Here is a 15,828-nt window from a genome sequence, read left to right as displayed (position 1 = left end):
CTGTCTTTTGTTCAGTCTCTGTTATGTTTCCTGTTTTACTTTGAAAGTCCATGTCTCATGTTAATGTGTCTGGTTTTGCTTCCTTTGTCTCGTTAGGCCTGATTTGCCCCAGCTGTGTTTCCCTCCTGTTACTCATTCCCTGATTGCTCCCTCTGTGTATTTAAGCCCTGTGTTTTTCTGTGTGTCCGTGTCGCGATCTACCGTTTATTTTGCTGTGTGTTTTGTCAGTCTGCCGGTGTTAGTTTATTTTGATTTTTTTCCAGTTATGTTATGTTTGAGTTCAACATTAAAGCTGTTTCGGTTTAAGTTTGTCTCTGGAGTCTGCACCTTGGGTCCTGTTCCTGTCTGTACACAGCTGTCACTTAACACTTTTTGCCCATGTTGAAATGTCACCTTCATGTTGTCTTTGACATGTTTCATGTCAGTTGAGTGCCTCTTCCTCGCATTTATCACCTGACAACGGCCTCACATTTGAACACAAGTTGCGAAGAAAACTGACTTTGATTACTTCATCTCTTCTCAGGAACCAGCATATCACCACCTTCCAAGAGTAAAATAAGGTCCAGCATATAACACCATTTCTTTGCAAAATATCTAGCATGTCTAGTCCCTTTAGACTGAGCTAAAATTAATTTTGTTAAGAAAAAACATCCTTGGTCCATTTAAGTAGTACAAGCTGTGTAACATGCAATACAGTATTCTCTCAATTATAGCAGGGGTTAGTAGGAACCACATTTCTATTTTATTATTTTTATATATTTTAAGCCATAAAACCCCTCCCCACTCTCTAACAAACCCTAATATAACCCTGTTATTCATTTTTAGACTAGAAAATGCTTAATTTACCATGAAAGAATTGAAATCTAAAAAATATAAACAAAGAAAATACCTACTGGCTACAGAAATGCGCACTATAATGAAATTCCCATAATTTACAAGATGTAGGGGCCATTATAATGTAAAAATACTCTCAGGTTACCCTTAAGCATCCTAGTTCACCTAAGGCAGGGTCTCAAACTTAATTGAACTGTCATCTCATTGGAGGGCTACTTCAAAAAAACAGAAACCACAAAGAAAACACCCACAAATATTCCTGACAATGTAGCGTTTGGTTTGTTCGTTTTTAAATTTCAAAAATTGTATAACAAGACAGAACCGCATTTCCCCCCCTCTCGCTCTTAACTAACCGATGCCTTTAATTGAACTACCAAATGAACACAATGGTCCTCTCTTTCTGGTCAGACACTTTGCAGCACTTCTGCTGTAATTTTGTTCATATTTAACAAAATAAAAATGCAGAAATAAGTGTTCACATTAGTTTTTGCCTCTCACTGACCTAACAAAGCCAATCCCTCCACATGTTTGTACTCTCTTGTTACCTCGGCCAGGTCCGCGGCTCTGAACCGTGGTAATGACACCTCTGGCTAATACGTCGGGTTGTCGGGCTTGTAGCTTTACTGTCAGCGAACACAGTGTACAGTCGAGTCTTAGCAGCTTTCTTACAACCAGGCACTTATTTTGGCGGCAGTGGTTATTATTATATTTACATGCTTTCTTCTTCCATTTCTTCTCGGTAACAGCTCCTACTTTCTCCCTCTCTCACGCTCAAACACACACGGGAGGGGCAGTCCCACACGTTCTCCCTGCAGCACGGACTACACTGCCCATGAGGGCCCGTAACACTCTGCCGTTATTGCCTTCATATTATATCATTTTTGGCTAATGACAAAAAAAAAGTCACTTTAAGGGCCAAATTGCATTATACTTCTTCACCTCACCTGACGTGGGCCGTAAGTGGCCTCTGGGCCGCGAGTTTGATACCACTGACCCTAAGGCTTTGGCAGTTTAATTCGAAAATAAATAAAAGGCATTTAATAAAAACTGTGACATATATTAACAAGTAATATTCATTACAGTCTGCCAACAGCCAGATTATGCTAAATGAATATTAGAAAAGTAACTGGTACTTTGCAGAGTTCTAGCTAAACAAAAACAGTTAAAATTCAAATATGACACTTAAAGATAATGTATTTTGATATAAATACTTTTTTTTTACTAGTTATCATGTTACTTGTTCTAACATCAATCTAAAACTTAATATTTAACTGAATAAAACTTACCGCAGCAGCAAGAAAAAATGGCGACCGAAGATTCTGAAATGCGAAGCTCCACAGGAAATGAAGGCGTGGTCTAATTTAACACCCACAGTGTTAAAATGCAGTAACGACTAAAATCCACACTAACACTTTTCAGGAATCAACTCCCGATGTGTTATTTTAACTCGATTAAGTGTTGAACTAACTCGGAACTCTGTTGAATTCTACTAACACTGAAAAATCAACACTGGCATTTTTGCTGTGTAGCAATGGACTGCGAGGCACTCGATTAATCATTAGCATTATTTTTGCCTTTGTTATGCAACATTACACAACACGTAATCATGTGTGTGAACTTCAAGCCTTACAGCTGCTTTGTTTGAATACCCTGCGGATGCATGTGAGATTAAAAAAAGAAAAAAGAGGAAAAACACCGGAAATCGAAAGGGGAAGTTCATTTTACTGCCACCGGGTTCTAATAAATAACATGAAGCAGCTTTTGTTTGTCAGTTATGGGGCAGCTGAAGGTGCTTCACATCTTTACCCTTGGTAAGAAAATCTTCCTTTCGTATAATGTTTTTCTTTATATTGTACAGATCAAGAATATTATAGTTAACTAAAACTATATGTAAAAAATAAAATCTTTTAGTTAACTAAACTAAAATAAAAATTTAGATGGAATATAATTAGTTTTAGTAGGAATTTTATTACAACTTGCCCGATGAGGCATTAGTAGACTTGAAACTTGAGTCTACAAGCCCGAGTGAACTGCTTTCAAAAGATTATGTTTGTTCATTGTAACACCTGTAGTGATTTTCCTAAATCAATTAAAACTAAACTAAGTTGCATCATGTTCAAATAATAAAAAAGAAACTGAAATAAGAAATTAAACTCTGGAAGCTAAAGTGAAAATAAATTAAGAACATCCATTCCATCCATTTGCTTCCACTTATCCTTTTCAGGGTCGCGGGGGGCGCTGGAGCCTATACTAGCTGTCATAGGGCGAGAGGCGGGGTACAAAAGAAAAATTAAGAACAAAAAGTAAAAAGATACAAAACTATAATAACTCTGATACAGAAGCAGTAATGAATACATCTTTAAGACTCAGTTTTCAGTTTTTGTCTTTTTTTTTATTTTTATAAATGATAACATTAGTTACATTATTTTTAACTAACTTTATATCATAAGCAATCCCATGTTTTCCTCTTCAACAGTTTCTTGTCTCTTTGCGTCCTCCACACCTGCGGCAGGTAAGTTTCTTCTTATGTGTCTCATATGAATATTTCAACTTGAAGAAAATATTAAATACAGTTTATATTATGTGCTGATAGGTCAGATCAGACTAGCTGGGTCTGGGTCCACTCGGTGCTCTGGAAGGGTTGAAATCTATCACAGTGGCTCCTGGGGAACAGTCTGTGATGATGACTGGGACTTAAATGATGCTGAAGTGGTCTGCAGACAGCTGGGCTGTGGGGCAGCAGAGAGTGTCTATCAATCAGCTCACTTTGGTGAAGGTACAGGACAAATCTGGCTTGATAATGTGGCCTGTTCAGGAAGTGAGAGTTCTCTAACTGCGTGTGAACACAGAGGATTTGGGACACACAACTGTGGACATGGCAAGGACGCTGGTGTTGTCTGTTCAGGTGAGATATTGTTCTAATAAATTGTGTTGAATAAATGTATCTTTCTCTGTTTAGATGAACAACTCTGTGACCCAGTCACTATAACTGGGCCAAACTGAAGGACAAGAAGGAAAGTTGGGCTGGGTTATGCTGATTGGGTTTCTTTTGGTTTCTTCAGAATTTAAATGATACAAAGTATGTTATCTTTCATAATTATTATTGTTGGTAAATGTGTTTGATTTTTGCCATGGCCAAATAACAAAAAAGAAACACTAACACTCTTTAAGCAAATGTGCCTGTGACTAGGTGCTCATATCAGATTATCTGGGTCTGGGTCCACTCGGTGCTCTGGAAGAGTAGAAATCTACCACAGCAGTGCGTGGGGAACAGTCTGTGATGATGACTGGGACTTAAGTGATGCTAAGGTGGTCTGTGGACAGCTGGGCTGTGGGACAGCAGTGGAGGCCACTTCATCTGCTCACTTTGGTCAAGGCACTGGAGAAACCTGGCTTGATAATGTGGCCTGTTCAGGAAGTGAAAGTTCTCTAACTGAGTGTGGACACAATGGATTTGGGACACACAACTGTGGACATGACGAGGACGCTGGTGTTGTCTGTTCAGGTGAGAAAAGGTATTACAGGTCATCATGTTCTTGTATAATATGCATAAAGTCTGACTTCAGTTTCAGGGAATATTAAAATATAATGATGTCTTGTGCCTGATAGGTTTGATCAGAATATCTGGGTCTGGGTCCACTCAGTGCTCTGGAAGAGTAGAAATCTACCACAGTAGTGCATGGGGAACAGTCTGTGATGATGACTGGGACTTAAAGGATGCTGAAGTGATCTGCAGATACTTAGACTGTGGAACAGCCCTGAGTGCTACATCTGCTGTTTTTGGTCAAGGAAGTGGACAGATCTGGCTTGATGATGTGGCCTGTTCAGGGAGTGAAAGTTCTCTAACTGAGTGTCAGCACAGAGGATTCGGGACACACAACTGTAACCATGGTGAAGATGCTGGTGTCGTCTGTTCAGGTGAGCAGAAACACTTATGAAATTATAGTATTTGGTTTCTTTGTTATTACTGATTAAACAGTCGCAGTGTCGATTAAAAAATTAACTCAACAATATCAATCAATAGCATTAAAGCAACTTAGTTGCTTTAATGGAAAATTAAAGGAAGGAAAATTAAAATATAATGATGCCTTGTGCCTGATAGGTCTGATCAGATTATCTGGGTCTGGGTCCACTCTGTGCTCTGGAAGAGTAGAAATCTACCACAGGAAAAACTGGGGAACAGTCTGTGATGATGGCTGGGACTTAAATGATGCAAAAGTGGTCTGTAGACAGCTCGGCTGCGGGACAGCAGTGGAGGCCACTGCATCTGCTCACTTTGGTCCAGGAAGTGGGAAAATCTGGCTTGATGACGTGGCCTGTTCAGGAAGTGAAAGTTCTCTAATTGAGTGTGGACACAATGGATTTGGGACACACAACTGTGGACATGGCGAGGACGCTGGTGTTGTTTGTTCAGGTGAGAAAAAATACACAAAACAACTTGATAAACTTAATTTTCTCCATCAATCATGTAAGGTACATGGGGTCAAAAGCAACAAATCAACCTGGACCCATCATGTTTCCTCCACTGTACAGTGTTTGACATTTTTCTGTCAGTTTGCAGTATAGTGTGTTCTGTCAAGTTTTTCTTTAATGGTTTTTTACTCAGGATTCAGTGATTACTTGCCAGGGGAACTGTTTAAATAGATATGCATTTGCCATATACAAGCAGAGCACAAAAAGTCATCATTATTCTTTTATTTTTTATTCTTTTAGCTTTCATCTACTAGTACACTGTTGATATCTCTTCATTTACAGACAGTTAATGTTTCAGATGCATGTCAAAGCTCTTTCAGATTATATTTCCAGCTTTCCCAGAGCTCTTTTTTTGAGGCAACAATCGCATCAGCAGATGCGTCGTGTAGATAACAAACTCAAAATAAGCGTAGCTTATCTTCACACCTTCAGTTTTGATTTGTAAATTAGCTGAGGCTCAGCTAAGGTTAGCATTTGGAGATGCTGTAGTGGGGTTTTACATACTTTTTCTAACCTACTGTACATGGAGCATTTTGATATTTAGCATGGCGTTATTAATATTTTGCCATCTAACTCTGTCTTGTCAAATGACAGAATCCTGTTCTAAGAGTACAAGCAGAAATGACAGTGTGGCTCACCACAGAGACCACATTCCTTTTTTTTTTTTCTTTTTTTTTTTTTTTTTTTTTTTTTCCTGTCCCATTTGGTTCTTTAGCCGTCAGAATTGTTGTCTGAAGACCAACAAGGATACCCAATGGATTTACGTTGCCAAATGGATCATCACGGCCTTGCCGTATTGGTCCATTTGATCGACCTTTGTTGTTATTATTTATTTTATTTTATTTTCAGTTGTTACAGACGGGACAGACATGACTGAGGGATAGGAAAGGGAGAAAGAACGATGAAGTAAAAGAAAAACAGAAGGGAAGAGGGACAGTGAGAAAGGGCACTTAAAAAGAGAAAGAAGAGGAAAAAAATCTCCTGGATCACCTGTTGAGAGAAAAAGAAGAGAAAACAAGCAAAAAAACAGAGCAACATACTAAACACAACACCATCACGTTAATCTAGCTAAGTGTAAACAGCAGTAAATACTAAATATTGAATGTTGTTGTGTAGCAAGCAGGACCGACAGCGCACAATGTGCCTGGAAATAGCAGCCAATAGAGGTGTAGTTTATGTCTATGAACAGTGAACACCCGTGTGCACACCTGTGTGGATCAGCGCGCTTGTATTCAAAAGGTTTCCCCATGTAATGGTCTGCTAGAGGATGTAGAGAGCCATAGCCCCGTCCCCCAGGGCATGAAGCAGGCATGGAGGAGATCCAGGCCCCAGACATCCAGAGGCCCCAGAGTGCGAGAGCCCAAGAAGGACCACCGGAGGGGCATCCGTGCCACCCTCCTGGGAAGAGCTGAAGAGAGACCACATTCCTAACATGTAATTGAAAATATATTTAAATGCACTGCAGCTGATTTGTGCCAGCCTAAAATGTCCTCATGTAAAATGGTGAAACTACATTTTTATGCAAATAACTTGCGTATCAGCATGATTGATCAAGCATATTCACATAGATACATGGGCAGAAACACAAAAATGGCTCATAACTAAACATCACAACACCTTCACATACTAACACACCCACACACAGTAAGTTACTCAGGCAAACAAGAAAAGCAGCAGCTGGTGTGTAGAGGAGATTTTAAACAATTCGGAGCACTGTTAAGTATGGGTGTCCATGGCTTTCTGCAAATTGTGCAGCTTTTACATGAGGATAACATCAACCAGTGAGGCTCTCTTTTCTTGACTCCTTTCCAGTGTGGCTCTTAAAAACATTAAGGAAAAAAATAAACTGAAGGCAAGCAAACCCAAGAAATCCAGGACTCTGCTTTGACACAACCAGCTTTAAGGCTTGGTGTACTTATAAACATAAAACTTTAACAAATCAGATGCAAAGAAACTGTCTTTGAGGAATTATGAAACAAAAACAAAACAGAAAAAATCCCCATTACATTAAACAGAGAACAGTGAGTCAGTTTTTTAGCGTGTATGTTTGGTGTTTTACTGTAAATTTCTTCTTGATTGTTTAGAGCAGGGGTCGGAAACCTATGGCTCGTGAGCCAGATGTGGCTGTTTTGATGGCTGCATCTGGCTCGCAGGCAAATCTTTAACAATAAAAGAAATATGATGTTAAAAATATAAAACATTCCCATGTATTTCAATCAATTCATTTTCTACTGCTCATGTTGATGGTTGTGGATGGCTGGAGCTAATCACAGCTGTCCTCCGAGACAACACCAAATTTTTATTGGATAATGCGTAACATACATGGGTCATTGTGAGGTCAGGAAGTAAACGTCCTTCCTTTTAATCGAGTAGTCAGCTAGCTAATTGCAGAAACCCTTTTATCGAAGATGGCTAAAAGAAAAAAAGATGACGAATATCGTACTTTTCAGCAGGAATGGACAGAGGAATTCACCTATGTGGAGAGAGCAGGTTCTGCAGTGTGTCTAATATGCAATGATAAAATTGGATCGATGAAATGGTCAGATATAAAGCGCCACTTCGACACACGCCATACTACATTTGCATTGAAATATCCTGTAGGGGACAGCTTGATGTTGCTAGTTAACTTTTTGGCGACTTTTCAGATACAGACAAGATAATCAAACAAGTAAAAGATATGCCTCTGTCGGCAAAAACTGTTCACAATTGTACCGTCATGATGGCAAATCAAATTGAGGCAACATAAGTGAAGGACATAATAATAATGGATTGCATTTATATAGCGCTTTTCGGGGCCCTCAAAGCGCTTTACAATTCCACTATTCATTCACTCTCACATTCACACACTGGTGGAGGCAGCTACAGCTGTAGCCACAGCTGCCCTGGGGCAGACTGACAGAAGCGAGGCTGCCATATCGCGCCATCGGCCCCTCTGGCCATCACCAGTAGGCGGTAGGTGAAGTGTCTTACCCAAGGACACAACGACCAAGACTGTCCGAGCCGGAGGTTGAACCGGCAACCTTCCAATTACAAGACGAACACCCAACTCTTGAGCCACTATCGCCCTCAATTATTGAAGTTAACTCAGAAAGATCAATTGGAGAAAAAGAGTCTAAATGAATATCAATGGTACTGAAAGTAGCTTTTTATATTTTTATTAGTGTGTCCCACAAACAGCAAATATTGTCAAAAAAAGTAAGAAATCTTTGGGGGTGCTTTGGTCTACATCATCCCATTTGATTGGGGGTGATGTAGATTCATAATATTATCTACAGCCAGGGCTAAAATCGCCCCTGGCTGTAGATAATATTACATCTGTGGGATGATTATTGGTAATTTCTTCTCTAATGATTAAAATTTTATTTGTGAAGAAGTTCATGAAGTCATTACTAGTTAACGTTAAAGGGATGGTTGGCTCAACAGAGCTCTGACTGTTTGTCAGCCTGGCTACAGAGCTGAAGAGAAACCTGGGGTTGTTCTTATTTTCTTCAATCAGTGATGAATAGTAAGATGTTCTGGCTTTGCGGAGGGCTTTCTTATAAACCAGCAAACTATTTCTCCAGGCTAAATGATGATCCTCTAAATTTGTGACACGCCATTTCCTCTCCAGCTTACGAGTCATCTGCTCGTATCTGCTCATAGGCGGCTTACGAGCAGATAACTCGTAGGCAGTTATCTGCCTAAAGCAGATAACTATAATTCTCCGTGGTTTGAGAATTATACCACAGAGTCAGGTACTTTCTGATTTGAGGCCTTAGTTTTCACAGGAGCTACAGTATCCAGAGTCATACGTAGTGAGGAGGTAAAATTATAATAATCGACCTCTGTTGGAGTAGCGTTCAGATAGCTGCTCTGCTCTATGTTGGTACAGGGCATTGAAGATGATAACAGTGGGTGGATTATATTCTTAAACTTAGTTACAGCGCTTTCAGAAAGACATCTACTGTGATAAAGTGATAAAGGGTTTTCAGGAAACACTGTTAAATGTTCAGTTTCTATGCCATATGTTAAAACAAGATCTAGAGTGTGATTAAAGTGGTGGGTGGGTTCTTTTACATTTTGAGAGAAACCAATTGAGTCTAATAACAGATTAAATGCCATGTTGAGGCTGTCATTTTTAGCATCTACATGGATGTTAAAATCACCCACAATAATTATTTTATCTGAGCTTCATTTAAACTAACATAATCATCCTGCTGCAACCAGTTTTCTGTAAGGCAGAGTAAATCGATTTGTTGATCAATTATTAAGTCATGTACTAACAGAGACTTGGAGGAGAGAGACCTAATATTTAATAATCCACATTTCACTGTTTTACTCTTTGGTTCGGATGTGGATACTGTATTGTTCTTTCTTTGTGATTTTTTTTTATGTTTAAGTTGTTTATTGCTGGTTTTTAGTTTGTTTTTTGTCTGTTTGGGAGCTGACACAGTCTCTATGGAGATGGGGTTTGGGGGGGGGGGGGGGGGGTAACCTGTACGAAATATTATCTAACAAGAGTCTTAACTCTAATTAACCTGTGAAGTAAAACAAATTTCTTAGAATTCACCTCATCCCATATCTTGTGTTTTAAAATTTCTGAATGCATATTTTAATTTAACAAACTTTCGCTAAGCCTACCTGGGGTTGAAAGTCCCGATAAATGCATGGCGTTTCAGCGGGTACACCGGCTTCCGCGAGTGTTTCGCTTTACACTACATTCAGTCATCCACACATTCACACACTGGTGATGGCAGCTACATTGTAGCCACAGCTGCCCTGGGGCGCACTGACAGAGGCGAGGCTGCCGGACACTGGCGCCATCGGCCCCTCTGACCACCACCAGTAGGCAACAGGTGAAGTGTCTTGCCCAAGGACACAACAACCGAGACTGTCAAACCTGGGGCTCGAACTGGCAACCTTCCGATTACAAGACGAACTGCAAACTCTTGAGCCACGATCACCCACGATAATCTCCCAAATTTAGGACTACAAGTTAAAAAAGAACTAGCAGAAATAAAATGCACTTCAGCTAAATACTTTTACAATTTATTTTTTATAGCCACAGGTTGCCGACCCCTGCCCTAAGCCATTAGATGATGCATTCGCTGACACCTTGCATTCACAGCTTGGGTCATACATGGCTAACACTGGTGATGTCACCTTGTGTTCCAGGTCAAGAAACACTCAGCAGTTTCTCTTAAATAGCAAGTCTATGTTAGTTTGTCTCTCTTAGTCAGCTGTGGGAAAAATTTTTCCAAGCTGGTTAATCATTCCCAAAAAGCTTCATAACCCACGCTCTGTGGTTCCTTCATCTGCCATGGTTCTGGGTCAGTTTGACCCAGCATTTTAAGTTCTTATGTTTTGGTTTATTTTTTGAATTATCATTTGGTTCTCTGGTGCTTTGTTTATTATTATTATTAGAGTTCCATGTTTCTGTTTATTTGTGTTTAAGGATTTATTGTCTCATGTATTGTTTGAGTTACATGTGTTATATTCTGTCTGCCTCTCAGTCTGCATCTTTGTTTCTTGTTTCCTGTTTTACTTTGAAGGTTCATGTTCATGTCTGATGTCTGTGTTTCTAGCTTTGCTCCCCTTGTGTCGTTAGGTCTCGTTCCTCTCAGCTGTGTTCCCCTTCTGTGTCTCATTCCCTCATTATCCATCTGCGTATTTAAGCCTTGTGTTTCACTGTGTTAGTTGCTGGTTTGTCTGTGTGTCAACCCCTGTATTTCTGCCGTGTGCGTCTCCATGTTCCAAGGTTTTCACGTCTCAGGTTTTCAAGTTTCTCATTGCAGGTTTTTGTTCTTTTCATTGTTATTTTATAGCTGTTCCCCAGTTTAGGTTTTCTTTAGCATACCTCCCTGCATGCTCTGCTTTGGTTTTGATTTTGCCTTTCATTGTTAATAAATTTTCTCACTACGCTATTGTCCGTGCTTGCGTATGGGGTCCAAATCCTCCTCCTCCCGACGATCTGCCACGCAGATCGTGACAGTATCTCCTGCACTGCCTGGGTTTGCTTGCCAGCGCAAGCAAACCCAGCGCAAGCAACAGATAGCGCTGGCCAACAGAACATGACCTAAAAATGTCATCTTGCTGTTTTGCGATGTCACACTTGTCAGTGTTCAAGGTGATGCCAGCTTTTTAGATCCTGCCTAGCACAGAGTCATGCTCGTCTTGTGTTCTGCCAGCACATCGTCCATGTGGCAAACCTCACCTTCCTTGCCATCTGTGACCATCGTGTTCTGGAAATGTTATGGTGCTGAAGCAATCACAAAGTGCAGTGTCTTTAAGTTAGTAATACCCAACTGGCTTGATGAAAGTGGTATATTTGACTGAATCTTCCATCAGAGGTATTTGCCAAAACCCCATGTTAGCAACCAGCTTGCTGAACATGCTGGCTTCAGCCAATCTGCCAAAAATGTCATTCACCGATAGCAGTATGTACTTCTCTCAACACACAGACTCATTTAGGTGTTGTAAGGTCAACACATGCGCACGGGCTCCTGTCTTCTTTGGTACCACCAACCATGCCTGAGCACCAATCAGTTGGCTCTGCAGCCGGGTCACAAGCTCCATCTTGCTAATGCAGGTTTTCCCAGTAATGCTTTGCATCCTCCGTTATTTCTTTTTCTTCCTTTCTCAGTGCAAGCTCGCTAACACCAATGACCAAAAATCTCCTCCCCGGTCCCAGCAGAGCCTTGGTTGTTTTGTAGAGAGACTGGTAGCGGTTCATTAAACACTTTAAGGGGTAGGACTGTAACATCAGCACCAGTGTCACTTTTAAATGACAACTTTTTGTTATTTATGCTTGTCCACCATCCATCACACATAACACTGCCTAGGAACAAGGCATGTTTTTCATCTTCGACCTCATGCACGGTTTTGCGTGTAATGTCCTTTTTTTCCCACATGCTTGGCATTTTACTTCATTTGCTGGACAATCTTGCTATGAACAGGATGAAGTGCCACTACATTTATGGCACTTTACACTTTCTCGCTGTCTTTCTGGAACCCACGTTTAAGCTTGACAACCACCAGTCTGTAGATTTTTTTTATAGTAGCAGACTTACATCCAGAGCTGGACTGGGACAAAAAATCGGACCTGCCAACCAGATATTATAGGAAAATCCATAAAGCCTTTGAATGAAAACAAAAGCTGTTGTGACACTGATGTACACTGTCTTGTTGGTATATATGTATGATTTCTGTCATGGTTCTGGGTCAACTGACCTAGCGTTTACTATTATGATCTTATGTTCTAGTTTTTTGTGTTTGTGTATTTGGGTTTAGACTTTTTAGTTCATAGCGTTTTGGTTCTGTGCTCCCTGTTTAGTGTCTGCCCATGTGTTCCCTGTGTTCTTTTATCTGTACCGTGTCTCTGAGTCCAGTCTGTGTATTTCCTGTTTTACTTTGAAGGTCCATGTCTGCTGTCAGAGTGTTCCAGTTTTGCACCCTCCCTATTTCAACGTGTTAATTCGGTTCAGCCGTGTCTCCCTCCTGTGTGTATTTATAGTGTGTGTTTTCTTGTGCGTGTTACTGGTCCGTCTGTGTTTTCTCAGTACAGTTCTGCCTTCTTGTCATGTCACTCAGCTTTCCATTCCCTCGTGTTTCTGGCTTGTAGATTAGCTCTTAGTTTTTTCCCGTTTGGGTTTGCTTAGTTCTGTTCGTGCCATCACTGCCTTTTGTTTGTTGTCACAGCAGTGTCCGTATCTGGGTCCTTTTTAAAATTCCACACGGTTGCCCCCCCTAAACCATGACAATTGCTATACATGTTACATCAGATGAACCACTTTGGTTGCAAGATTCAGATGATTATTTATTAAAAGATAGAGAATTAAAATGACAATAAGAAAGAAAAGTATTTTCTTTGTGCCCCTCTTCCCTGGTACTGTGTCTGCAACCACCAGTGCCGACACATGATTTGGGCCACCAAAGGGTCATCATTCATTAATAAATGAATGAATGAATGAATTCTTTGCGGTATGTGGGCATGTGTAAGTTGTGTGCAGCCACGGGCCAGTTGCACGCACACTGCTGGCCCTGTGCTGGCCCCGAACAGTTTCAACTCTGGACCCAGATGTCAGCCTAATGTCTACCTTAATCAAGCCATGTAATAAACAACATGTGCATAATAGTGCAAAAGTAAAATGACAAAACTCTGATCAGACAGTGAATGGACTGACTCTTATACAGCACTTTTTATTCTCCCAGATTGCTCAACATGCCACATTTACCCAATCACACACTTTCTCTAAACTGTGCGCTTCCTAACTACATTCATACACATTCAGACTTGACACTAACCTTCCGATCAGTGGGTGACCTGCTCTACCTCCTGAGCTACAGCCATGCACTGGCAAAGATGAGCAAACCGTCACTAGGTTTTGGCTAAAGTGTACACTCACAAACCTGTCAAACCTGCATTTGTAATGTTGGCTACCATAGCAGTATAGTATTGCAACATGGCATTTGGGTCTTCTAACTAAAATAGGAAAATAGGAACATAAATATTGCCATCATTGCCGGACCTGGCCCACATCTGGTTGACATACACCCTGCCATGACACCGGTCAGTCAGAAATGCCAGCTTGATACCAGATCCGGGCCAGACCTGCTTGCGATGTGGGAAGGACATCTCCTGGTTTCATCTTCATGTTTCCCTCTCACCAGATATCCAAACAGATATCATGACCAGCAGCTTTTACGGCTGTGGCTCCAGCAAATATCAGCTGATACCTGAAAGTAATATTAAATAAATTCTAAAAACAGCTTATCAAGCTTAACCGTACTGCTGTTGTTTAGCATGACATCCACAGGTTTCCTCTTTCTGTCACAAAGTGGGCGATAAACAAACAAGAGAGACGGAACTTGCAACAGAAAAGCCAATCAGCTGATCATTGATCAGTTTCATGATTGAAGTAGCAACAGGAGAGGAAGAGAATGACAGAAGAAGAGGCAGCTGTGCAGCATAAAGACAGAATAACTCCAGCTTTGTGTCTTATTTTCATTCTAACTGAAGAACGGAACAAATCACGTTCTTTTTAACCTCAATATGGATACCGCAAAACCATTTTCTTCTGTTTGTCCATGATAAGATTGGTTTCAGAGCCGCTGCCCAAGCAAACGGGAGGGTGTGTCCGACGTCCTCGGCTGTAAACGGTCCAGCCGAGGGTCAATCATGACACATTGGCCAATCCACCACCTTTTATTGTTTATACCATTACAAAAAATAAAAAAAACAACAAAAAAGCTCATGAGAACAAAAAAATATCATCGGCCCACCAGGCGAATGCCCGATATGCCTGATGGCCAGTCCAGCTGTGCTTATGTTTGACTTTATGTTGATATGTTGATAGACTTCTGCAGGGTCAAATCTGAGTCAAGCTGCATGCATTCTGACAGCCGTTTGTCCGTGAGACCGACAACAAGCCTGTCGCGTATCAGCTCATCATGTAGCACTCCATAGTTGCAGTGTTGTGCTTGTGCGTAGAGCGCAGTCACAAAAAAAGCATCCCCTTTCTGATTATCTCCCTGTCTGCGCATGTTGAATTTAAGCACGCTGAAAACAGCCTCGAATCCATCATGTACCCCCGATATGTTGTCCTCTGCTTAGCAGTTAACCCTTTAAGACCTACCATAGAACCAAGTCCGCCAGAGCTTATATTATATTTTTACATGCTGTGGAGCCATTTTTGGGAGCATTTCAAGTTGCTATTAATACAACCATTATAGCCCAGATTTTAATAATATGTATTCATTAAGTGCATAGTAATTACATAAATTGCAAAAAAGTGCAATAAACTACAAAAAAATTGAAAATCGTTTTTGCTTTTTTAACATATATTTGTAGTTAGAGAAATTTAAGAGGCTTATCCCTCAAAACTGTAAATACAAAAAAGTTGCACAAAATAGTTTCCCACCACAGGAAATTTATTTTGAGTGTCTTCATAGTTTTATTTTTGAAATACACCAATTTTTATACACTGCAGGAAAAACGAAAATAATATTATACTGCAAATTTGCAAAAAAGCAGCATATGCATCAAAATAAACTATTTCCAGCAGTGCAATATGAGTCCTAAGCATCCCAGAAACGACACAAAGTCATAAAGTCAAAGATAACTTTTGAAAAGACCATTATAGGCCCTGAGGCCCTGATGGTAAAAAAGACTACATTTCCGCCAAAATGACGTCACTTCCGGTTTCGGGCAGGTAATGGCGGAAATGCAAAAGTTCGCGCTGACGTCTATTCCAACGTAGGAAGTGTTATGAACAGCTGATCGGATCGGCAAAGCGTGTTTCTGGAATATTATGTTTTTGTTCCTGCAAGCGCTTTTTAGGCAGTTTTTGCAAAGCTTTATGTGGAAGGAAACCGTGACCTAGGACAAGCTGATGGCATAAGATGTAAGTACAACTCCTCCGGTTTCATATGCAAAAAAAAATTTTGCGCTACCTTACGTGGTTGCAGTGCTACTGGGATTTAAAAATAGTTACGCAAACAAGAGCGTGTCCGCTCCAATCGGCTCTAAAGGGTTAACTTAGT

The 15,828-nt window shown here is 40.5% G+C and overlaps 1 protein-coding gene across 1 annotated transcript in view; it reads left to right on the top strand.

Moving 5' to 3' along the window:
• The first annotated feature begins 2,598 nt into the window (after positions 1–2,598).
• LOC120744707 (deleted in malignant brain tumors 1 protein) overlaps positions 2,599–15,828 on the top strand; it is a 41,714-nt gene continuing 28,484 nt past the window's right edge. Inside the window, exons 1-5 of the mRNA XM_040049239.1 lie at positions 2,599–2,645; positions 3,311–3,346; positions 3,428–3,739; positions 4,025–4,339; positions 4,444–4,752. Of these exons, the coding sequence (XP_039905173.1) occupies positions 2,609–2,645; positions 3,311–3,346; positions 3,428–3,739; positions 4,025–4,339; positions 4,444–4,752 (1,009 nt within the window). The 5' untranslated portion in view covers positions 2,599–2,608. The remainder of the gene's footprint in view (positions 2,646–3,310; positions 3,347–3,427; positions 3,740–4,024; positions 4,340–4,443; positions 4,753–15,828) is intronic.

This window comes from Simochromis diagramma, unplaced genomic scaffold (genome assembly GCF_900408965.1).
Source record: "Simochromis diagramma unplaced genomic scaffold, fSimDia1.1 OVJJ01000517.1, whole genome shotgun sequence".
NCBI classification, from domain to species: Eukaryota; Metazoa; Chordata; class Actinopteri; order Cichliformes; family Cichlidae; genus Simochromis; species Simochromis diagramma.
This window is presented reverse-complemented; position numbering and strand designations above follow the sequence as displayed.